Source organism: Dendrobates tinctorius, unplaced genomic scaffold, assembly GCF_039654945.1.
Source record: "Dendrobates tinctorius isolate UK_male_01 unplaced genomic scaffold, ASM3965494v1 ptg000495l, whole genome shotgun sequence".
Taxonomy (NCBI): domain Eukaryota; kingdom Metazoa; phylum Chordata; class Amphibia; order Anura; family Dendrobatidae; genus Dendrobates; species Dendrobates tinctorius.
Window position 1 is genome coordinate 134,592 of NW_027362155.1, and position 25,394 is coordinate 159,985.

Sequence of the window (25,394 nt, forward strand, 5' to 3'; positions counted from 1 at the left end):
TGTAGTGTAGAGCTGTGTGTACAGTACAGGAATAGTAGATACGGGACAGGATGGAGGTGTAGTGTAGAGCTGTGTGTACAGTACAGGAATAGTAGATACAGGACAGGATGGAGGTGTAGTGTAGAGCTGTGTGTACAGTACAGGAATAGTAGATACAGGACAGGATGGAGTTGTAGTGTAGAGCTGTGTGTACAGTACAGGAATAGTAGATACAGGACAGGATGGAGGTGTAGTGTAGAGCTGTGTACAGTACAGGAATAGTAGATACAGGACAGACTGTAGAGTCGGCACCAGGATGAGCAGTGTCCAGTCAGTGTAAGTTTTAGAGTTAGTTTCTGGTTCCTTCATCAGAGCTTGTAGCAGACAGGGCTGTAGAGAGAAGGGAGGGGATATATAGGAGGAGACGGTGATCGCGTTAGACAATGATGTATTCGGACCTTGTGTTGAAGAAATGATGCACGGGCAAGGCGCCAGCAGGCAGATGTCGTTGAGATCGTGGGACAATTAAGATCGCTGCTGGGAGACATCCGATAACACTAAGTGGACTTCTGCTCATGGGGTTTCACGCTGGAGGGGGGAGATGGCCGCTCTCGCCAGTTCTCTGATCCGTCAAAAGCGAGAAATTAAAGACTCTGGTGGAACCCGCCCTGCACCTCCTCAAAGAAAAGTCTGTCCACCGGGAACCAAGTCATTGTGCCAGAAGCAGCTGCTATTTCTTGTTTCCAAGGTCCGTCTGTGTGGGAATCAACGGAGATCGCTGGACAAAGACCCTGGTAAGATTGCAAAACAAGGACAGTCCGGTCAATACACACTCTATCCTGTATCTACTATTCCTGTACTGTACACACAGCGCTACACTACACCTCCATCCTGTCCTGTATCTACTATTCCTGTACTGTACACACAGCTCTACACTACACCTCCATCCTGTCCTGTATCTACTATTCCTGCAACGGAACACACTGCTCTACACTACACCTCCATCCTGTCCTGTATCTACTATTCCTGTACTGTACACACAGCTCTACACTACACCTCCATCCTGTCCTGTATCTACTATTCCTGTACAGTACACAGCTCTACACTACACCTCCATCCTGTCCTGTATCTACTATTCCTGCAACGGAACACACTGCTCTACACTACACCTCCATCCTGTCCTGTATCTACTATTCCTGTACTGTACACAGCTCTACACTACACCTCCATCCTGTCCTGTATCTACTATTCCTGCAACGGAACACACTGCTCTACACTACACCTCCATCCTGTCCTGTATCTACTATTCCTGTACTGTACACAGCTCTACACTACACCTCCATCCTGTCCTGTATCTACTATTCCTGTACTGTACACACAGCTCTACACTACACCTCCATCCTGTCCTGTATCTACTATTCCTGTACTGTACACAGCTCTACACTACACCTCCATCCTGTCCTGTATCTACTATTCCTGTACAGTACACAGCTCTACACTACACCTCCATCCTGTCCTGTATCTACTATTCCTGTACTGTACACACAGCTCTACACTACACCTCCATTCTGTCCTGTATCTACTATTCCTGTACTGTACACACAGCTCTACACTACACCTCCATCCTGTCCTGTATCTACTATTCCTGTACTGTACACACAGCTCTACTCTACACCTCCATCCTTTCCTGTATCTACTATTCCTGTACTGTACACACAGCTCTACACTACACCTCCATCCTGTCCTGTATCTACTATTCCTGTACTGTACACACAGCTCTACACTACACCTCCATCCTGTCCTGTATCTACTATTCCTGTACTGTACACACAGCTCTACACTACACCTTCATCCTGTCCCGTATCTACTATTCCTGTACTGTACACACAGCTCTACACTTCACCTCCATCCTGTCCCGTATCTACTATTCCTGTACTGTACACACAGCTCTACACTACACCTCCATCCTGTCCCGTATCTACTATTCCTGTACTGTACACACAGCTCTACACTACACCTCCATCCTGTCCTGTATCTACTATTCCTGTACTGTACACACAGCTCTACACTACACCTTCATCCTGTCCTGTATCTACTATTCCTGTACTGTACACACAGCTCTACACTACACCTCCATCCTGTCCTGTATCTACTATTCCTGTACTGTACACACAGCTCTACACTACACCTTCATCCTGTCCCGTATCTACTATTCCTGTACTGTACACACAGCTCTACACTACCTCTCCATCCTGTCCTGTATCTACTATTCCTGTACTGTACACACAGCTCTACACTACACCTTCATCCTGTCCCGTATCTACTCTTCCTGTACTGTACACACAGCTCTACACTACACCTCCATCCTGTCCTGTATCTACTATTCCTGTTTTGTACACAGCTCTACACTACACCTCCATCCTGTCCTCTATCTACTATTCCTGTACTGTACACAGCTCTACACTACACCTCCATCCTGTCCTGTATCTACTATTCCTGTACTGTACACACAGCTCTACACTACACCTCCATCCTGTCCCGTATCTACTATTCCTGTACTGTACACACAGCTCTACACTACACCTCCATCCTGTCCTGTATCTACTATTCCTGTACTGTACACACAGCTCTACACTACACCTTCATCCTGTCCCGTATCTACTATTCCTGTACTGTACACACAGCTCTACACTACCTCTCCATCCTGTCCTGTATCTACTTTTCCTGTACTGTACACACAGCTCTACACTACACCTTCATCCTGTCCCGTATCTACTCTTCCTGTACTGTACACACAGCTCTACACTACACCTCCATCCTGTCCTGTATCTACTATTCCTGTTTTGTACACAGCTCTACACTACACCTCCATCCTGTCCTCTATCTACTATTCCTGTACTGTACACAGCTCTACACTACACCTCCATCCTGTCCTGTATCTACTATTCCTGTACTGTACACACAGCTCTACACTACACCTCCATCCTGTCCCCTATCTACTATTCCTGTACTGTGTATACAGCTCTGTGATGTACAATGTCTACAAGATATCATGTTTTCGGTTAGAACGTTCTAGAAAAAATCCGGCATTCTATGACATTGTAAACTGCCAGCCTGGCAGTGGGGCTGCAGCCCCCTCTCTTCCCCTTCTGAGTTACATGGTACACTGTAGTAGTTTCCCTTCCCCCCAAGTGTTATAAACCAGGACACTTCCTCTTACACCATTTGGCTTCTCTCAGCCTCAACTGAAAGGAAAAAAAGTGCGGGGAAAAAAGGGTCTTTGTCTGAAATCAAGGTTAGCCTGCCCTGTGAAAACCCTATAACATAGAGATATAATAACCATATCTCTGTGATCCGAGCGGTCCCAGCTCCGCTACAGTGTCACTTCCGAAGTCCTAACATGTCCAGAACCTGAGATATGGTTTGCTCCCAAATGGACGGTCATATCGCATAGATGTTTGATGTTTTCTTGATGGGCTCGTTACGCTGGGAAACATGATACCACTGATGAGTCCATACCAGCTTCCCCCATAAAGTTATAGCTAATCTAAGTTTTGTAGCCAAATTTTAACTTGGATGAGAGAGGTGGGATTAACCCAGAATGTACCTCTCCGTGATGTCACATCGCAGAGTCTATAAGGCATTCCCTTGGCAAAACCAGGAGAAGAGCTCCAATCCTCGTGCTGACAAGAACTCCAGATGAGTGGAGATGTGTGGCTCCACCCCCCTCAGCCGCATTGGTTTGCCTAAAGAGTCATGATCAACCGTGAGTGTACCTCTGTTTTTAATCCCTTTATTTTATGTTTGTACTGAACATATTTTATGTCTCAATTTTATAGCAACTTTCATCTGTAATCACTGTCCTCTTTCGGAAAATAAATTATTTATTATTTAGCCTGTCTCCATGCTCTAAGAATCGAACTATATGCCTTTGTTAGATAATCGCTTCTAATCTGTCGGGTTGGCTTCAAACCCCTCCCTTGAGTCTATAACTTAAGCGGAGAAACCAGGAGCTGGTGGCAGCGCATTGTGTACGGTGATTGCGGCTTGCTGGCAGTACAGAAGGGTCTTATATTGCTGAATGAGGGGCTGCGGCCACAGCATTGATAATTCCCTTACTGCAGAAGCCTAATTGCCGGTTCACAATAGGCAGCCCATCCGGCAACTAATTATCCTAGGTGCAGTAACCTGACTGACCTGAGGGTAAGAGGGGCGCCGGAGAGCTGCGAGTTCCAAAGTGGAACTGAGAAAGTGGGATATACATAAATCCCCACAGTACTTGGAAGATTGATAGGAGCGGTGGGGCACCCAAAATAACCCCCCCTGCGGCAAATTGTAGAGCGAGATTAGCTTGCTGGATAATTTTTGGTCACACGGTGCCAGTGGTGGGATAACTAAGATAAGCCCCACTGCGCCTGTGATAGCCGTGTGCCGGCATTGTGTCACGTCCCTCCGTCCTCTGATACACCGGTGTCAGTGGTGGGATTGTGACATAGTGGTGACACAGGGTCCGCTGTCCGTCGCGTTTTGGTGGCAGCGGGACCCCAGTCGCCCGTATTTGGACGAACGGCGGTGGGCTGTTCGTCACATATTGGTGGCAGCGGTGGGATAATCCTAGAGCATTAGTGATTTGGTTTGAGCAATCATTCCTCTCACTAAAAACCTGCACGGTTCCTGCGGGAATCCTGCATCATAGGTTTTGGAGAACAGACTCAGTGGTTATTAGTCCTGAGACATTAGTGTGTACTTTCAAATATTCCCTCCCGTTTTTCTTTTTTTCTTTTCTATCTTTTATTTGGCAACCATGGCGGCGAGGAGAGCGGAGTGGTATCAGCAGCAGAAAAAGTAAACTCTTGCTGGGATATGCACGTACCGAGGCTTTGACGCCACAAACAAAACCAAAGACCAACTGATCGCGGCTCTAGTGCAACTGGACAACGACCAGAATCCAGCGGGCGCAGACGTTGGCCCAAGTGGCAATGGGGCTGCAGCAGAGGCTCCACTCCTGAGCGCTGGCCCCACATTCAATCAGAGCACGCTGGACCCCTACCTGCAAGCGGCCTTGGACGCACTCCCTGCCGAAGACCGTGACGGACGTCTGCAGCTGATCCAGCAAGCTCGAGAGAGCAGAGCAGCGAGCCGAGCAGGAGGCTGAGAGAGCAGAGTGCCAAGCAGAAGCTCAGAGAGCCCATGAGCTGGAGATGCTCCGACAAGGGGGGCATGCCCCCACAGCTCGAAGCGGTGAGTCCAGCAGCGTCCAGACTCCTAAACCCCGGCCAGAGCATTTTCCCGTGATGGAAAAGGACGGGGACTTGGACACGTTTCTGCGAGCCTTTGAGAAAGCCTGCAGACAGTACCGACTGCCCGAAGATCAATGGGCCAGGTACTTGACCCCAGGGCTAAGAGGCAAAGCTCTGGAGGAGTTTGCTTCTCTTCTGCAAGTGCATGATGATGACTATCGCGCCATAAAGGAGGCGCTGATCGCCAAATATCGGCTGACACCTGAGGTATACCGAAAGAAGTTCCGACACCTCCAACGTGGCCCACATGATAGCTACAGTAATGTGGTGCAAGGACTCAGGACCCACTTTGACCAGTGGATCCATGGACTGTCCGTTGAATCCTTTCAGCAGCTACTGGACCTGATGATCAAAGACCAGTTCCTGCATCTCTGCCCAGCTGAGGTCCGACAGTTCATCCTGGACCGCGAACCAACGAACGCGGACAAAGTGGCGCAGTTCGCCGACAACTACGAGGCCAACCGGAAGCCCGAGACGCGGAGGCCAGTCGCCACCAGCTGGAAAGGGGGTAAGCCTGCAACCAACCCCAGTGCCCCAGCTAGCCGTCCCTCCGGAGGCCCAGTCCCTGTTGCCAACAGCAGGCCGGCTACTAACAGGCGCCTGTGTCACCACTGCCAGCGGCCTGGTCACTTCTCGTACACCTATCCGGAAAAGCCGAAGAGTCCCCCAGCCAAGGCCCCCGGGCCCAACGCCTCTGTTCTTTTGGTGGGAGGTGTGGTTGGGAGGGCTGACGACAACGTTCAACCTGTTCAGGTGGGGGCCCGTCTTGCTACAGGCCTCAAGGACACCGGGGCTGAACGAACACTCATCCGTCCTGGACTGGCGGCCCCTGAAGAGTTTGTTGAGGGGAAAACCCTGACTGTCACTGGGATTGGAGGCACCCGTTGTCCCTTGCCAGTGGCCCGGGTTTATCTTGATTGGGGTGCTGGGAGCGGGTTGAGGGAGGTGGGAGTGTCTGAAAATTTGCCCACTGATGTTTTATTGGGGACTGACTTGGGGCGGATGGTTGCATACTACGTCCCTGACACCCTTCCCCAAACTGATAATAAGGGTAACGTTAACCCTGATGTTGATGATGATGATGGGAAACTGAATGTGTTACCTGCTAATGCCTTGATGAGTAACGATGCAACTAACAACCATTCTTTCCCCAGGTATGATGCTGATGCTGATGTGAATGTACCAAAGCAATCTGATAACCATTCTTTTCCTAGGAATGATGATGTTGATGTATCTGTGCCGATTGAACCCGTTAACCCTTTCTTTGAAACGGTAGATGTGTCCACAGGTACCGAAGTGCTCAGCCCCATCACTCTGCGGAGTGAGATGGCTGAGGAACCCCTGGCAGGAGGAAGCAACGGTGCTCAAGGAAATGGGGAGGTGCATGGGGACCATGAGGAAGGTAATGCCATGCAACTGACCAGTTCCACCGAGGAAGGTAACTGGCCCATAAGTAGCACTGCTCCTGAAGTGTTGGGGGTGGATGGGGAGGTAGAGCCCAGGGCAGCACCGGTTGGTGGGTCTGTAGAAATCCCCAGGGAGGCAGCATACATAGCAGCTGTCACACGCAGTCAAAGTGCCCAGATCGCAGGTAACGCACTGTCTTCTGGACCCTCTGCTGCTACAAGAGAGACTGAGCCAGAGGTGAACCCAGAGCCGGTTCCAGAGGGTCCCAGTAAAGAGGGGACCCTGACGTCACTTCTGGCAGGCTCCAGCATGGAGTTCCAGGCTGCTCTGCACTCAGATGCCAGCCTGGAGAAATTGAGAGGTCTCGCCAAGACGCCCACCTCCGAGTCTGATAAGGAGAAGGTGTTCTGGGAACGAGGAAGGTTGTACCGGGAGACAGTACCCAGAAATCCTCAAAAGGAGTGGTTGAGGGAAAGACAGCTGGTCGTCCGCTATCAGTTCAGAACTGAGTTGTTGCGGATTGACCATGAGATTCCACTCGCTGGACACTTGGGGATCAGCAAAACAAAGGCACGGCTGTCTCAACACTTCTATTGGCCCAAGATGGGGACAGATGTAACACACTACTGCCGCTCCTGTGCCACCTGTCAAAAAGTGGGTAAGGCGGGGCCTGCTCTTAAGGCTCCCTTTATTCCTTTGCTGGTGATAGAGGAGCCTTTCCAGAGAATCGCGGTGGACATCGTAGGACCGCTGTCCGTCCCCAGCAGCTCCGGAAAGTGATACATTCTCACTGTGGTAGTCTACGCTACCCGGTACCCCGAGGCAGTAGCTCTGTCTTCAACCAGGGAAGATAAGGTGGCTGACGCACTGGTGACCATCTTTTCAAGAGTAGGATTTCCCAGGGAGATGCTTACCGATCAAGGGCCCCAATTCATGTCTCGCCTAATGGAGGCTCTCTGTGAGAAAATGCAGGTGACGCACCTGGTATCGAGTCCGTATCATCTACAGACTAATGGTTTGTGTGAACGCTTCAACAGTACCCTCAAACAGATGCTCAGCATGCTGGTTGAGACCCACGGGCGCGACTGGGAGCGGTACCTCCCACACCTGTTGTTTGGTTACAGAGAAGTTCCACAGGCCTCGACCGGGTTCTCCCCCTTCGAGCTCCTGTACGGCAGGTGAGTCCGGGGACCCCTTGGGTTGATAAGAGAATCCTGGGAAGATGAACCAAACCCCACAGAAGTGTCCATCGTGGATTATGTCATGCGCTTCCCTGACAGGATGCAGACCTTGACGCAGTTGGTGCATGACAACATGACGCAGGCTCAGGCTGACCAGAAGCACTGGTACGACCAGAACACCCGGGAGCGGACCTACCAGGTGGGTCAAAAGGTGTGGGTGCTGGTCCCCGTGCCAACGGATAAGCTTCAGGCAGCCTGGGAAGGCCCGTACGTCGTCCACCAACAGCTCAACCCGGTCACCTACGTGGTCACGCTTGACCATGCTCGGGGTAGGCGCAAGGCCTTTCACGTCAATATGCTGAAGGCGCACCACGAACATGAAGCTTGCGTCCTACCGGTCTGCAACCTGCCCGAGGATGTGGAGGAAGATCCCCTCCTGGACATGCTGGCCCAAGCCAAGGCTGATGGGTCCATTGAGGACATGGAGATAAGTGGTTTATAACCGTATCCCAGCGGTTGCAGTTGATGGCCACCCTGGAACCCTTCCGGGCCGTGTTCACCAACCAACCGGGGAGGACGGAGTTAGCGGTTCATGAGGTGGACACCGGGAATCACGCCCCATTACGGCGAACACCTTATCAGATCTCTGAAACGGTGCAACAAGTCATGCGCCAAGAGATCGATGAGATGTTAAGGCTGGGGGTGATTCGACGGTCAAAAAGCGCATGGGCTTCACCTGTAGTCCTCGTGCCTAAAAAGGATCGGACCACCCGGTTCTGCATGGACTACAGGGGGCTCAACGCCATCACAACCTCTGATGCTCACCCGATGCCGCGCATCGAGGATCTGCTCGAGCGGTTGGCAAACGCCAACTACATATCCATCATGGATTTGAGTCGGGGATACTGGCAGATTCCCCTGAGCCCTGAGGCGCAGGAGAAATCCGCCTTTATCACCCCCTTTGGACTGTACGAGTCCACAGTCATGCCCTTCGGCATGAAAAATGCCCCTGACACTTTCCAACGGATGGACAACCACCTGTTCCGGGACTGGAGGAGTACGCGGTGGCGTACTTGGACGACATCTCCATCTTCAGTTCCACCTGGGAGGAACACCTTCAGGATCTCCAGGAGGTGCTCAAGCGTTTTCACCAGGCAGGCCTGACTATCAAGCCGGGAAAGTGCCAGATGGGCATGAGCAAGGTCCACTACCTGGGGCACCGGATAGGCGGGGTTCCATGAGTCCGGAGCCAAAAAAGGTGGACGCAATCGTGTCCTGGCCCACCCCCAGGACCAAGAAACAGGTGAAGTCCTTCTTGGGCACTGCAGGGTACTATAGGCGGTTTGTTCAAGACTATAGTGCCCTTGCAAAACCCTTGACTGACCTCACCAAGCAGAAGCTACCACAAACAGTCAACTGGACAGATGACAGTGAGGCGGCCTTCCAAGCTTTGAAAGCAGCCCTGTGCAACTCTCCAGTGTTGAGAGCAGACGACAGCAGTCGCCCGTTTCTGGTACAGACCGAAGTCAGCGAGTTTGGCCTCGGTGCTGTGCTCAGGTCAACTCGGGGAACCAGGAGCACCCCGTGTTGTACCTGAGCCGGAAACTTTTGCCGAGGGAAGTGGCATACTCGACCATCGAGAAGGAGTGTCTGGCCATGGTGTGGGCACTGCAACGTTTGCAGCCCTACCTGTACGGGCGCGGTTTCTTGGTGGTAACTGACCACAACCCTCTGAGCTGGTTGCACACAGTGTCCGGAACCAATGGAAGGTTGCTCCGCTGGAGCCTTGCCCTTCAACAGTACGACTTTACTGTACAACACAAAAAGGGCAGTGAACATGAAAATGCTGATGGGTTGTCCCGGCGGGGGCGAACCCGCTGAGGTGCGCATGGCCGATTACCGACAGATAATGCCTCCGTAGCACCCTCTAAAGGGGAGAGGTGTAATGTACTGTAGATATGTTTCTGTAACATTGTAGAAAATCCCTCTGTCATGTAGCTGCAACCCCCCCACAACACACACACCAGCGTCTTCCTGCATGCAGCTCTGTGAAGCCTGAAGCCTCAGTGTAGAATTCTTCTCCTCCCCCCTCCCTGCACAGCTAAAGGAAGTCCTTTGTCCTCTGGGACATGTGTCTGAAATAAAACTGTGAGAGATATTAAAATAGGCTAGCATGGGCTCCGATCGCGACAGAAAAACGAAACGAACATTTCTGTGATCTGCGTGGACCCGGCTTCCCTACAGTGGCTTTTGCAAAATCCTAATCTCTCCAGAAACTGAGATATGGATTGCTCCCAAATGGAGGGTCTTAATTATGGCATGCTTGGTGTTTTCGGATTCTATTCGGTAAATCACAAACAATGATGCCCTATGTGTGTTGGTACGGGCTTTTCTCGTTTAGATATAGTTATTCTAAGATTTGTAGCCAAATCATAACTTGGAGAGAGGGAGGTTGGACCTCTCCAGACCGCCCATATCGTGAGGCTATAGGTATTCCCTACCAAATTCCAGTCAGTTCAGGTGGAGTCCTCCTGCCAGAGAGACGTGCCGATGAGTGGGGAAATTTGGTTAAGCGCCCCTCCCCCAGCCACATGGTCTGCCTAATACCAACTACGCACATGTGAGTGTAACTTTCTGCTCTTTCATCCACTTTGTTTTATATTTGTATTTGTACATATGTAATGTCTCAACTTTATAGCAACTTTTATCTATGTAATCACTGCCCGCATTCTTTTGGGAATAAATGATAAAATCTATTAGTTCGTTTCTTAGAGGATGGAGACAGAGCTATGTGCCTTTTTTAGATAATCGCTACTAATTTGGGGTTTGTCACGGACCCTCTTAATTAACTCTTTGATTAAGTAAAGCGTGGCTGGTGGCAGCGTGGTGTGTGTGACTGGCGAGGCTAGCTGGCAGTACAGACGGGTCTTGCATGCTGAATGAGGGGCTGCGGCCACAGCATTGATAATTCCCTTACTGCAGAAGCCTAATTGCCGGTTCACAACAGGCAGCCCGTCCGGCAACTAATTATCCTAGGTGCAGTTCCCTGACTGACCTGAGGGTAAGGGGGGCGCCGGAGAGCTGCGAGTTCCAAAGTGGATCTGAGAAAGTGGGATATACATAAATCCTCACAGTACTTGGAAGATTGATAGGAGCGGTGGGGCACCCAAAATAACCCCCCTGCGGCAAATTGTAGAGCGAGATTAGCTTGCTGGATAATTTTTGGTCACACGGTGCCAGTGGTGGGATAACTAAGATAAGCCCCACTGCGCCTGTGATAGCCGTGTGCCGGCATTGTGTCACGTCCCTCCGTCCTCTGATACACCGGTGTCAGTGGTGGGATTGTGACATAGTGGTGACACAGGGTCCACTGTCTGTCGCGTTTTGGTGACAGCGGGACCCCCGTTAGTAGTCCTCCGTAAGTGGCGAACGGCGGTGGGCTGTTCGTCACAAGCTCTACACTACACCTCCATCCTGTCCCGTATCTACTATTCCTGTACTGTACACACAGCTCTACACTACACCTCCATCCTGTCCTGTATCTACTATTCCTGTACTGTACTCACAGCTCTACACTACACCTCCATCCTGTCCTGTATCTACTATTCCTGTACTGTACTCACAGCTCTACACTACACCTCCATCCTGTCCTGTATCTACTATTCCTGTACTGTACACACAGCTCTACACTACACCTCCATCCTGTCCTGTATCTCCTATTCCTGTACTGTACACACAGCTCTACACTACACCTCCATCCTGTCCCGTATCTACTATTCCTGTACTGTATACACAGCTCTACACTACACCTCCATCCTGTCCCGTATCTACTATTCCTGTACTGTACACACAGCTCTACACTACACCTCCATCCTGTCCCGTATCTACTATTCCTGTACTGTACACACAGCTCTACACTACACCTCCATCCTGTCCCGTATCTACTATTCCTGTACTGTACACAGCTCTACACTACACCTCCATCCTGTCCTGTATCTCCTATTTTCCTGTACTGTACACACAGCTCTACACTACACCTCCATCCTGTCCTGTATCTACTATTCCTGTACTGTACACACAGCTCTACACTACACCTCCATCCTGTCCCGTATCTACTATTCCTGTACTGTACACAGCTCTACACTACACCTCCATCCTGTCCCGTATCTACTATTCCTGTACTGTACACAGCTCTACACTACACCTCCATCCTGTCCTGTATCTCCTATTTGCCTGTACTGTACACACAGCTCTACACTACACCTCCATCCTGTCCCGTATCTACTATTCCTGTACTGTATACACAGCTCTTCACTACACCTCCATCCTGCCCCGTATCTACTACTCCTGTACTGTACACAGAGCTCTACACTACACCTCCATCCTGTCCTGTATCTACTATTCCTGTACTGTACACACAGCTCTATACTACACCTCCATCCTGTCCTGTATCTACTATTCCTGTACAGTACACAGCTCTACACTACACTTCCATGCTGTCCCGTATCTACTATTCCTGTACTGTATACACAGCTCTTCGCTACACCTCCATCCTGCCCCGTATCTACTATTCCTGTACTGTACACAGAGCTCTACACTACACCTCCATCCTGTCCCGTATCTACTATTCCTGTACTGTACACACAGCTCTACACTACACCTCCATCCTGTCCTGTATCTACTATTCCTGCACTGTACACAGCTCTACACTACACCTCCATCCTGTCCTGTATCTACTATTCCTGTACAGTACACACAGCTCTATACTACACCTCCATCCTGTCCTGTATCTACTATTCCTGTACAGTACACAGCTCTACACTACACCTCCATGCTGTCCTGTATCTACTATTCCTGTACTGTGCACACAGCTCTACACTACACCTCCATCCTGTCCTGTATCTACTATTCCTGTACAGTACACAGCTCTTCACTACACCTCCATCCTGCCCCGTATCTACTATTCCTGTACTGTACACAGAGCTCTACACTACACCTCCATCCTGTCCTGTATCTACTATTCCTGTACTGTACACATAGCTCTATACTACACCTCCATCCTGTCCTGTATCTACTATTCCTGTACAGTACACAGCTCTACACTACACTTCCATGCTGTCCCGTATCTACTATTCCTGTACTGTATACACAGCTCTTCGCTACACCTCCATCCTGCCCCGTATCTACTATTCCTGTACTGTATACACAGCTCTTCGCTACACCTCCATCCTGCCCCGTATCTACTATTCCTGTACTGTACACAGAGCTCTACACTACACCTCCATCCTGTCCCGTATCTACTATTCCTGTACTGTACACACAGCTCTACACTTCACCTCCATCCTGTCCTGTATCTACTATTCCTGCACTGTACACAGCTCTACACTACACCTCCATCCTGTCCTGTATCTACTATTCCTGTACTGTACACACAGCTCTATACTACACCTCCATCCTGTCCTGTATCTACTATTCCTGTACAGTACACAGCTCTACACTACACCTCCATCCTGTCCCGTATCTACTATTCCTGTACTGTACACACAGCTCTACACTACACCTCCATCCTGTCCTGTATCTACTATTCCTGCACTGTACACAGCTCTACACTATACCTCCATCCTGTCCTGTATCTACTATTCCTGTACTGTACACACAGCTCTATACTACACCTCCATCCTGTCCTGTATCTACTATTCCTGTACAGTACACAGCTCTACACTACACCTCCATCCTGTCCCGTATCTACTATTCCTGTACTGTACACACAGCTCTACACTACACCTCCATCCTGTCCTTTATCTACTATTCCTGTACTGTACACACAGCTCTACACTACACCTCCATCCTGTCCCGTATCTACTATTCCTGTACTGTACACACAGCTCTTCGCTACACCTCCATCCTGCCCCGTATCTACTATTCCTGTACTGTATACACAGCTCTTCGCTACACCTCCATCCTGCCCCGTATCTACTATTCCTGTGCTGTACACAGAGCTCTACACTACACCTCCATCCTGTCCCGTATCTACTATTCCTGTACTGTACACACAGCTCTACACTACACCTCCATCCTGCCCCGTATCTACTATTCCTGTACTGTACACAGAGCTCTACACTACACCTCCATCCTGTCCCGTATCTACTATTCCTGTACTGTACACACAGCTCTACACTACACATCCATCCTGTCCTGTATCTACTATTCCTGCACTGTACACAGCTCTACACTACACCTCCATCCTGTCCTGTATCTACTATTCCTGTACTGTACACACAGCTCTATACTACACCTCCATCCTGTCCTGTATCTACTATTCCTGTACAGTACACAGCTCTACACTACACCTCCATCCTGTCCCGTATCTACTATTCCTGTACTGTACACACAGCTCTACACTACACCTCCATCCTGTCCTGTATCTGCTATTCCTGCACTGTACACAGCTCTACACTACACCTCCATCCTGTCCTGTATCTACTATTCCTGTACTGTACACACAGCTCTATACTACACCTCCATCCTGTCCTGTATCTACTATTCCTGTACAGTACACAGCTCTACACTACACCTCCATCCTGTCCCGTATCTACTATTCCTGTACTGTACACACAGCTCTACACTACACCTCCATCCTGTCCTTTATCTACTATTCCTGTACTGTACACACAGCTCTACACTACACCTCCATCCTGTCCCGTATCTACTATTCCTGTACTGTACACACAGCTCTTCGCTACACCTCCATCCTGCCCCGTATCTACTATTCCTGTACTGTATACACAGCTCTTCGCTACACCTCCATCCTGCCCCGTATCTACTATTCCTGTACTGTACACAGAGCTCTACACTACACCTCCATCCTGTCCCGTATCTACTATTCCTGTACTGTACACACAGCTCTACACTACACCTCCATCCTGCCCCGTATCTACTATTCCTGTACTGTACACAGAGCTCTACACTACACCTCCATCCTGTCCCGTATCTACTATTCCTGTACTGTACACACAGCTCTACACTACACCTCCATCCTGTCCTGTATCTACTATTCCTGCACTGTACACAGCTCTACACTACACCTCCATCCTGTCCTGTATCTACTATTCCTGTACTGTACACACAGCTCTATACTACACCTCCATCCTGTCCTGTATCTACTATTCCTGTACAGTACACAACTCTACACTACACCTCCATCCTGTCCCGTATCTACTATTCCTGTACTGTACACACAGCTCTACACTACACCTCCATCCTGTCCTGTATCTACTATTCCTGCACTGTACACAGCTCTACACTACACCTCCATCCTGTCCTGTATCTACTATTCCTGTACTGTACACACAGCTCTATACTACACCTCCATCCTGTCCTGTATCTACTATTCCTGTACAGTACACAGCTCTACACTACACCTCCATCCTGTCCCGTATCTACTATTCCTGTACTGTACACACAGCTCTACACTACACCTCCATCCTGTCCTTTATCTACTATTCCTGTACTGTACACACAGCTCTACACTACACCTCCATCCTGTCCTGTATCTACTATTCCTGTACAGTACACAGCTCTTCACTACACCTCCATCCTGCCCCATATCTACTATTCCTGTACTGTACACAGAGCTCTACACTACACCTCCATCCTGTCCTGTATCTACTATTCCTGTACTGTACACACAGCTCTATACTACACCTCCATCCTGTCCTGTATCTACTATTCCTGTACAGTACACAGCTCTACACTACACTTCCATGCTGTCCCGTATCTACTATTCCTGTACTGTATACACAGCTCTTCGCTACACCTCCATCCTGCCCCGTATCTACTATTCCTGTACTGTATACACAGCTCTTCGCTACACCTCCATCCTGCCCCGTATCTACTATTCCTGTACTGTACACAGAGCTCTACACTACACCTCCATCCTGTCCCGTATCTACTATTCCTGTACTGTACACACAGCTCTACACTACACCTCCATCCTGTCCTGTATCTACTATTCCTGCACTGTACATAGCTCTACACTACACCTCCATCCTGTCCTGTATCTACTATTCCTGTACTGTACACACAGCTCTATACTACACCTCCATCCTGTCCTGTATCTACTATTCCTGTACAGTACACAGCTCTACACTACACCTCCATCCTGTCCCGTATCTACTATTCCTGTACTGTACACACAGCTCTACACTACACCCCCATCCTGTCCTGTATCTACTATTCCTGCACTGTACACAGCTCTACACTACACCTCCATCCTGTCCTGTATCTACTATTCCTGTACTGTACACACAGCTCTATACTACACCTCCATCCTGTCCTGTATCTACTATTCCTGTACAGTACACAGCTCTACACTACACCTCCATCCTGTCCCGTATCTACTATTCCTGTACTGTACACACAGCTCTACACTACACCTCCATCCTGTCCTGTATCTACTATTCCTGCACTGTACACAGCTCTACACTACACCTCCATCCTGTCCTGTATCTACTATTCCTGTACTGTACACACAGCTCTATACTACACCTCCATCCTGTCCTGTATCTACTATTCCTGTACAGTACACAGCTCTACACTACACCTCCATCCTGTCCTGTATCTACTATTCCTGTACTGTACACACAGCTCTACACTACACCTCCATCCTGTCCTTTATCTACTATTCCTGTACTGTACACACAGCTCTACACTACACCTCCATCCTGTCCCGTATCTACTATTCCTGTACTGTACACACAGCTCTACACTACACCTCCATCCTGTCCCGTATCTACTATTCCTGTACTGTACACACAGCTCTACACTACACCTCCATCCTGTCCTGTATCTACTATTCCTGTACTGTACACACAGCTCTACACTACACCTCCATCCTGTCCAGTATCTACTATTCCTGTACTGTACACACAGCTCTACACTACACCTCCATCCTGTCCTGTATCTACTATTCCTGTAGTGTACACACAGCTCTACACTACACCTCCATCCTGTCCCGTATCTACTATTCCTGTAGTGTACACACAGCTCTACACTACACCTCCATCCTGTCCTGTATCTACTATTCCTGTACTGTACACACAGCTCTACACTACACCTCCATCCTGTCCTGTATCTACTATTCCTGTACTGTACACACAGCTCTACACTACACCTCCATCCTGTCCTGTATCTACTATTCCTGTACTGTACACAGCTCTACACTACACCTCCATCCTGTCCTGTATCTACTATTCCTGTACTGTACACACAGCTCTACACTACACCTCCATCCTGTCCTGTATCTACTATTCCTGCACTGTACACACAGCTCTACACTACACCTCCATCCTGTCCTGTATCTACTATTCCTGCACTGTACACACAGCTCTACACTACACCTCCATCCTGTCCTGTATCTACTATTCCTGTACTGTACACACAGCTCTACACTACACCTCCATCCTGTTCTGTATCTACTATTCCTGTACTGTACACACAGCTCTACACTACACCTCCATCCTGTCCTGTATCTACTATTCCTGTACTGTACACAGCTCTACACTACACCTCCATCCTGTCCTGTATCTACTATTCCTGTACTGTACACACAGCTCTACACTACACCTCCATCCTGTCCCGTATCTACTATTCCTGTACTGTACACAGCTCTACACTACACCTCCATCCTGTCCTGTATCTACTATTCCTGTACTGTACACACAGCTCTACACTACACCTCCATCTTCTCCCATATCTACTATTCCTGTACTGTACACAGCTCTACACTACACCTCCATCCTGTCCTGTATCTACTATTCCTGTACTGTACACACAGCTCTACACTACACCTCCATCCTGTCCTGTATCTACTATTCCTGCACTGTACACACAGCTCTACACTACACCTCCATCTTCTCCCATATCTACTATTCCTGTACTGTATATACTTGTAGACCGCTCGTCTATTCTTTTCTCTTTTTTTTTCTGTTTCTCTCTTTCCTGGATAATGAATTCTGTTTCCCGGTGGAATCAAGAAAGGAGGTCAGGGGCAATGAGAGGAGAGAAGTGCAGAAGTGCTAACATGAAGGAGGGGAAGGTGGAGTGATGTATTCTTAGTGTTTCTTAGTAATCTATAACTTTTTTTGCAGAGCCGCAGCTGAAGGGTATAGTGACTCGCCTTTTCAGTAGAATGGGCTTCTACCTCCAGTTTCTTCCTGATGGAACAGTTTCGGGAACCAAGGAAGAACTTTGCCCATATAGTGAGTAAAGTTACTACAGATGGACAGACTAGGTATTAGAGGTGGAGATTGGTGGTTTACAGGATAGTACTAGATGTTTGGCAGTATAGAATCAGGTAAGGTACTACAAGACGTAGAACACAGGAAGGGTTGAGCACAGGGAGCACAATATCATATATGGTACTTCAGGATGGATGACAGAGAGCAAGGAAGCTGAAATGGTACTCCAGGTTTGAGGACAAGAAGATCAGAACCATACATGGTACCACAGAACAGAGAGGAATGAAAGGTGATCAAGTATCAACTAGGTAGATCAGGGAGAACCAAAACCTACTTGGTACCACATGGTGGAGAGCAGGAAGCACAGAAATATAAATGGTACTCCACTATGGAGGACAGACAGCATGGAACCATACATCCATACATGGTACCATAGAACAGGAAGAATGGAAACTTGATGGTATCATATAGAAGTGAAAAAAGGTGCCCAAGAATCTACTAGGTAGGTCAGGGAGAACAAGAATCCTAGCGTGAACTACAGGGTGGAGAATAGGGAGCCCAGACATACAGTAATTAATGCTGTTAGACAGTACATGAATGGAGTTGGTTCACCATGGGGAAGGCACAGGAATAGGCAAAAGTTGAGCAAAGGAGGAGAGGAACAGATTTTAGAACTTAATGTGGAAATTAGAAAAACAAGACTAGTAACTTACGACGTGTTAAGGAATAGAATCAGTACTACAGGATGGAAAACAGCAGGGGGCACATTAGGTATTAGTGGTTAGACAAGAGGGAAGCACAGGAACAGATTAGGTACTATATGATGGAGAGCACGGGATCAAAATATGCACTATCGCTTTGAGAACACAAGAACAAGTGAAGTATTACTGGGTGGAAAACAAGCACAAGAAGACTTGGGTACTGTAGCATGGAGAACAGAGGAGCAAGGAACTCACTGCATCCTAGAGGTGAAAAACTAAAGCTTTTCTTTTCAATCTAAACATGTTACAGTGTCCCATATCGGAATCTACTTGCTCAAAGCTGTAACCTTAAACTTTAAATTATATCAAGTTCTAGGTCCTAAATCTGAACCTAATCATTTGCATCTACAATTATCTGAACTCTAAAAGGTTAACAGACCATAACCTGCCATGCTTCATCTCTACACCTTACAATGCCCTATACAAATTACCTAAGGAAATTCATTAGAGTTAAAACTTCATACTACAATGTAGGGAGAAATGGTCCCACAGTCGGAAAGATGGTGGGGGATGTCTACTGTCATCGGAGTTTAAATGACTGAAGGTCCTAAAGAAGCCAATATTGAGAAGATTGAAGACTTCAGAGGACATCGTTGTTGTGTATCAGACACTTGGAAGAGTTCCCTTTGGAGGTCTTTGGTCTACAGCTGAATCTTACAGTAATATGAGGCTCTCCATGATTTTTGGTGTCTCAGAAACTCTCATGGCCACAGTCTCTAGAGTCTTATTACATTTACCTTTACATTAACTTTGTCTGTTTTTCCCTTTTTAAGCTCTTTTCAATGTTATTCCTGTGGGTCTCCGAGTTGTTGCCATACAGAGCTCAGCCTGTGGTCAGTATGTGGCCATGAATTCAGAAGGGCGGCTCTACAACTCGGTGAGTATTTTTTTAATTCCCTCACTGAGTGGTTGGTCATTCATTACCATGAGGTAAAACCACATGGTGGATCTATGTGTAGATCACTTCCTCTATAGTATTATATGACGAGTGTTCTTTAGGGCCTTAGGAAACACTAACTTTGTAGGAATACTTTACATCTAGTAGTAAAAGCAGTAGTAGCAGCCTTGGTGTTAGCTACGTGGTGTAAACCAATGATGAATTCTTAAATTTACCTGTTGAAGTCTTGACTTGGGCTCCACATCTTGATAAATGTTTTTTTGAATATCTTGTCTTGGGTTCTGCCTTTAGATGAAAGCTTCTGTTGTAGTTGAGTCTTGGACTTTGAATCTTGAGGAACGTGTCTGTTGAGCGTCTTGCCTTGGGCTCTGTATCTTCCTATAATCTCCAGGTGTATGTCTTATCTTGAGCTCTGATTCTAGGAGAAAGTCCCTGTTGAAATTGAATCTTAGGCTGTGCGTCTGGTGAATGTTTCTGTCCGATATTTTGACTTGGGCTCTGATGTTTGGTGAAATCTCCAGTTGATTGTCTCTTGCTCTGTGACTTGGTATAATTTCTAGATGTTTTGAGTGGGATGTGCATCTTGGTGAGAGTTTCTATTGAATGCTATCTTGGGCAGTGCCTCTTGGTGAAGGTTTCAGATGATCTATTATGGGTATTTTTTGGACTCTTTGTAGATCTATATGAAGTCTGTAGGAGACAGGTTATAGTCACTTGAGGATATGATCCTTCCCTATGTTGGGAGGAGACCATAAGAATTTGAGAGGTCATGGGTGATGTTTTCTATAGGTTATGCCATACTTCTTTTTTTTTTTACTTTGATCTTGATGTTGATGACTTTAGGTTCTCCATGTCTTCTGTCACAGCTGTGAATTACATTGGTGGCTGTCGTTACCACTGTATAATAAGGCACAGTACATACACACCACAGAAGCATGTAGTGCTGGATGGCCGCTGGTGCCGCATTGCTCATGATAGTGATGGAGTGCCAATTGTCAGTCCTATGTAACACCACATATGATAAAGGGCGGGCCACGAAGAGTAGGCACTTGTTTCTTTAGTTACATTTTTAAAGGATAATGGAGAGTCATACTTACACGTTACAAGGAAATCTGGAGATGAGTTCATGCCCACGTGCTCGGTAGTGTAGACTATTGGATGCACAATCCATGTAACCATATCTGCGCTCTAAATGCGGATTTGTGGATCATAACTTAATTTATTATGTATGAGGACGGATTATTCTGTGGGGTAATAACCGATTATATGGAACAGCACATTATCGGACATTATGTATTTCCATAGGTCCAATTGGCCATCTGCTATTACACACCCATAATAGCCTCTTCAGTTTTTCCCCCTGTCACGATCCCACCGCTGACACTGGTATGTCACGGACGGGGGAATGCGACGCACTGCCGGCACACGGCTATCACAAGCACAGTGGGGATTATCTTAGTTATCCCACCACTGGCATCATGTGACAAAAATACAGCAAGCTAATCTTGCCCTAACAATTTATCGCAGGGGGGTTATTTTGGACGCCCCACCACTGCTAACAACCTTCCAAGAACTGCGGGGATTTATGTATATCCCACTTTCTCAGTTCCACTTTGGAACTCGCAGCTCTCCGGCGCCCCCCTTACCCTCAGGTCAGTCAGGGAACTACACCTAGGATAATTATTCACCAGACGGGCTGCTAGTTGTGCACAGGCGATTAGACCGGTGCAGTAAGGGAATTATCAATGCTTTGGCCTCAGCCACCCAATCAGCATATAAAACCCTTCCGTACTGCCAGCTAGCCCAACCAACCAAGATACACCACGTTGCCACCAGCTCCAGGTTTCTCTGCTTAAGTTATAGACTTAATAGAGGGGTTCAAAGCCAACCCAATTCAGTAGCATAATTATCTAAAGGCACGTGTTCGTTTCTTAGAGCATGAAGGCAGACTGGTAAATTTTATAATTTATTCCCAAAAGGTGGGCAGTGATTACATAGATAAAAAGTTGTTACAAAGTTGAGACATTAGATATGTCCATTGCAAATATAAAATAACAGAGATGAAAAGCAGAAATTAAAACTTACAGTTGCTCAATTGTCCTTAGGCAAACCACGTGGCAGGGGGGAGGGGCAGCCAGCCAGACATCTCCCGACATTTGGTGGGTCCTTTCAGCATGAAAACTCCAGCTTAACTGCCTGGTTTGTACACTGACATCCCTTATGACCTCTGCTGTGTGACATCACAGAAGGGGCCGGCTGGAGGGGGTCTGCCCCCCTACTCTTGAAGTTATGATTTAGCTACAAAAATTATCATGACTATATCTAGCCGAGGAAAGCTCGTATAAACACGCATATGGTATCATTTGTTGTAGTTCGTTGAAAACAATAAAACAAAACCAAACATGCAGTAGATAGGACACACCATTTGGGAGTAATCCATATCTCAGTTCCTGGGAGTGTTAGAACCGTGAAAATTAGGGATCAGAATACTGGGTTCGTGCCCTAAGCACAGATGTGGTTTTTATATCTCTGTCACATATGGTTCTTGCGATATGACTTCTTTTAATATTTCCCATAGCTGGATTGGACTCATGGCTTCAAACAAAAGAAATCCTTTCACTTAGCTAATCAACATTCCTTAGCTTCACAGGAAATGGCCGGTGTCCTATTACCAGCAGGTAGAGGAGACACACACAGCTGCTAAGGAGGGGGAAAAACAAAAGGAGGGGGCTGCAGCTGTGACAGCCTGATTTCTCATCCAGTGTAGCAATGGAAGATTCTGGAATGTTCCGCAAAATCATATCTACTTAGCATTACACCCCCTATTAACCCTTGCACTGCTGAAAAGTTGTTCTGCTGAGGAGTGTCTCAACTTGTGTCTCAGGTTCACTCTCATTTCCTCATAATCCTCTCCGGTGGGCTTGTGGATGAGGGGCGCTGGTGGTCTGTGTTGGTCTCTGGGATTGTAAAGGCCACGTTACACACAACGATATTGTGAACGCTATAATTGCAACGTCACCAGTTTGGTGACGTCGCAGCGATGTTGAAACAACATCGTTGCGTGTGACATGTAGCAACGATCAACAATCAGTTGGCTGATCGTTAATCGTTTACTAATGGTCTGGGCCATAAATCTATCATTGGTCTCCTGCTGGGCAGCACACATAGCTGCCTCTGACAGCAAGAGACCAACGATCAGCGACACTGGGAGCTGGTATCCAGGGTAAGCAGCGGGTAACTAAGAGCCGCGCGGCTCTTAGTTACCCGCTGTTTACCCTGGATACCAGCTTGCTCGCTGGCCCTGATCACTGGTGAGTCTGTCTGTGACAGCTGATCGCTGGTGAGCTATGTCCCAGCGTTCCCATCCATGTCGGATCGTTGGTGAGATTGCTGGAACATTGAAGCGTGTAACGGGGCCCTTAGACTGAACTGCCCAACCATACAGATAAGACCCCACAATTAACCCTTTCCCAACTTCTTACCTAACTATTTAACGTTGTATGTAAAAAGGCCACAGCAGTCTCAATTATTAAAATAACAAGAAGAAATAACATCAAAGTCTCAATAATAAATAGTATCATCACTTTAAAAGGAGGGGGGAGCATGCAATGAATGTTCCAGTTTTCCATATTGCAACAATAGGTCCTAAACCCCACCCTCAGCCGCACCACACCGGCTTGAGGGCACCCTGCTGCACGTTGCCCACACCAGATGTCCTGTTGAGACCTAAGCCCATTAAAGGGAATCTGTCATTTCATTTTTGCCCTATGAGATGCGGCCACCGCCATCAGGGGCTTATCTGCAGCATTCTGTAATGCATTCTGTAATGCTGTAGATAAGCCCCCGATGTAACCTGAAAGAGAAGAAAAACACGTTAGATTATACTCACCCAGGGGTCCGGTGCGATGGGTGTCGCCGTCCGGTCCAGTGCCTCCCATCTTCTAGCGATGACATCCTCCTCCTTACTTCTGCTGCGGCTCCTGCGCAGGCGTACTATATCTGCCCTATTGAGGGCAGAGTAACGTACTGCAGTGCGCAGGCTCCAGAGCGCTCTGACCTTTCCGACACCCATCGGACCGGACTGCGCCCCCCGGTGAGTATAATCTAACGTGTTTTTCTTATCTTTCAGCCCCTGGCTGCATCTCATATCGGAAAAATGAGGTGACAGATTCCCCTTAAGGACCCTCTTGTAATTTTAGTAAGGACATTGCACCACATGGGGGTTACCTGTCTGGCAAGACCTAATTGACGTCCTGCCGGCTTCACGACGGCCCGAACGTCACCCCGATAAACATTAAAATGTCCTAACACCCAAATCAAAGGGGAAATCCTGAAATACAGAAACAAAAAATAGCTGAGGAGGGTGTGTAGCTACATGAATCAATGAAAGCTGTGAAGAGTATACGTTCAAAGGACAGACATCATCCAAGTGAGGCCTAACAGGACCGATATCTAACAGACTCCAAACGGCCAATCCTGTGCATGGCATACACACCCAAACCCATCTAACTGGACACTGTTCCAATCCTTGCACTCCACAAAGCTATACAACGCAACCCTATCCAAAGAGATCCGTCTTTGAACGCATTAAATGACACCGTACCACATCTGACTCGCAGACTACATCCTTGAATAATAAACCAACATGGCACTTCACATTCTTACTTTACAAATCCGTCCACCCGAAAAGCTCAGAAAAACAAACAACACTCACATTCGGATTTACACACTCGTTTAAGGCAACTTAATAACTTATTCGAAATCGGGAAAGATATTGTGTGACTCCAGTGCTTCACCACTTGACTCTTCTGAAACACTCTGAGCAATTGACGAACCAAAAATTCTTTCGTAACATCTTCCAGCCCACTAACGTAATGAAAAGCACCAATCCTGCAGGAAACAACGGTGAACGACAAACCCTCTTCACATGCTTTCCCGATCATATAAAGTGACATGTAAACTCTGTCAGCCCCCAAAAGTTGCTCCCCTACCGCTTTCATAAGCTTCTGCCACTGATGCCAATCTGCAGAATACTTTGTCCAAGTGCCCGGCGAGACTGATTTCCTAACCAGTTTCATAGCTGAACCAAAACCAAATCCCACAACTGATCCGATGGGGGCCAAACAGTTTGTTGCTTCTGCACATCCGGTGCCAGCTCCCGAAATTGTTGCCACCGGAAGCTAGACAAAGCATCAGCTATTGCATTCTATATACCAGGTACATGGGCAGCACAAAACCAGACATTAACCCCTTTACCCCCAAGGATGGTTTGCATGTTCATGACCGGGCCAATTTTTACAATTCTGACCACTGTCCCTTTATGAGGTTATAGCTCTGGAGCTTCCATGGATCCCGGTGATTCTGACATTGTTTTCTTGTGACATATTGTACTTCATGTTAGTGGGTAAATTTCATTCATATAACTTGCGTTTATTTGTGAAAAAAATGGACATTTGGCGAAAATTTTGAAAATTTTGCAATTTTCCAAATTTGAATTTTTATGCCCTTAAATCACACAGATATGGCACACAAAAAACTTGATAAGTAACATTTCCCACATGTTTACTTTACATCAGCACAATTTTGGAACCAAAATTTTTTTTAGTTAGGAAGTTATAAGGGTTAAAAGT

At 47.6% G+C, this 25,394-nt stretch overlaps 1 protein-coding gene across 1 annotated transcript in view; it reads left to right on the forward strand.

The window, feature by feature from the left end:
• Positions 1–244: 244 nt before the first annotated feature.
• LOC141078057 (fibroblast growth factor 11-like) overlaps positions 245–25,394 on the forward strand; it is an 80,095-nt gene continuing 54,945 nt past the window's right edge. Inside the window, exons 1-3 of the mRNA XM_073564864.1 lie at positions 245–773; positions 18,016–18,126; positions 19,640–19,743. Of these exons, the coding sequence (XP_073420965.1) occupies positions 581–773; positions 18,016–18,126; positions 19,640–19,743 (408 nt within the window). The 5' untranslated portion in view covers positions 245–580. The remainder of the gene's footprint in view (positions 774–18,015; positions 18,127–19,639; positions 19,744–25,394) is intronic.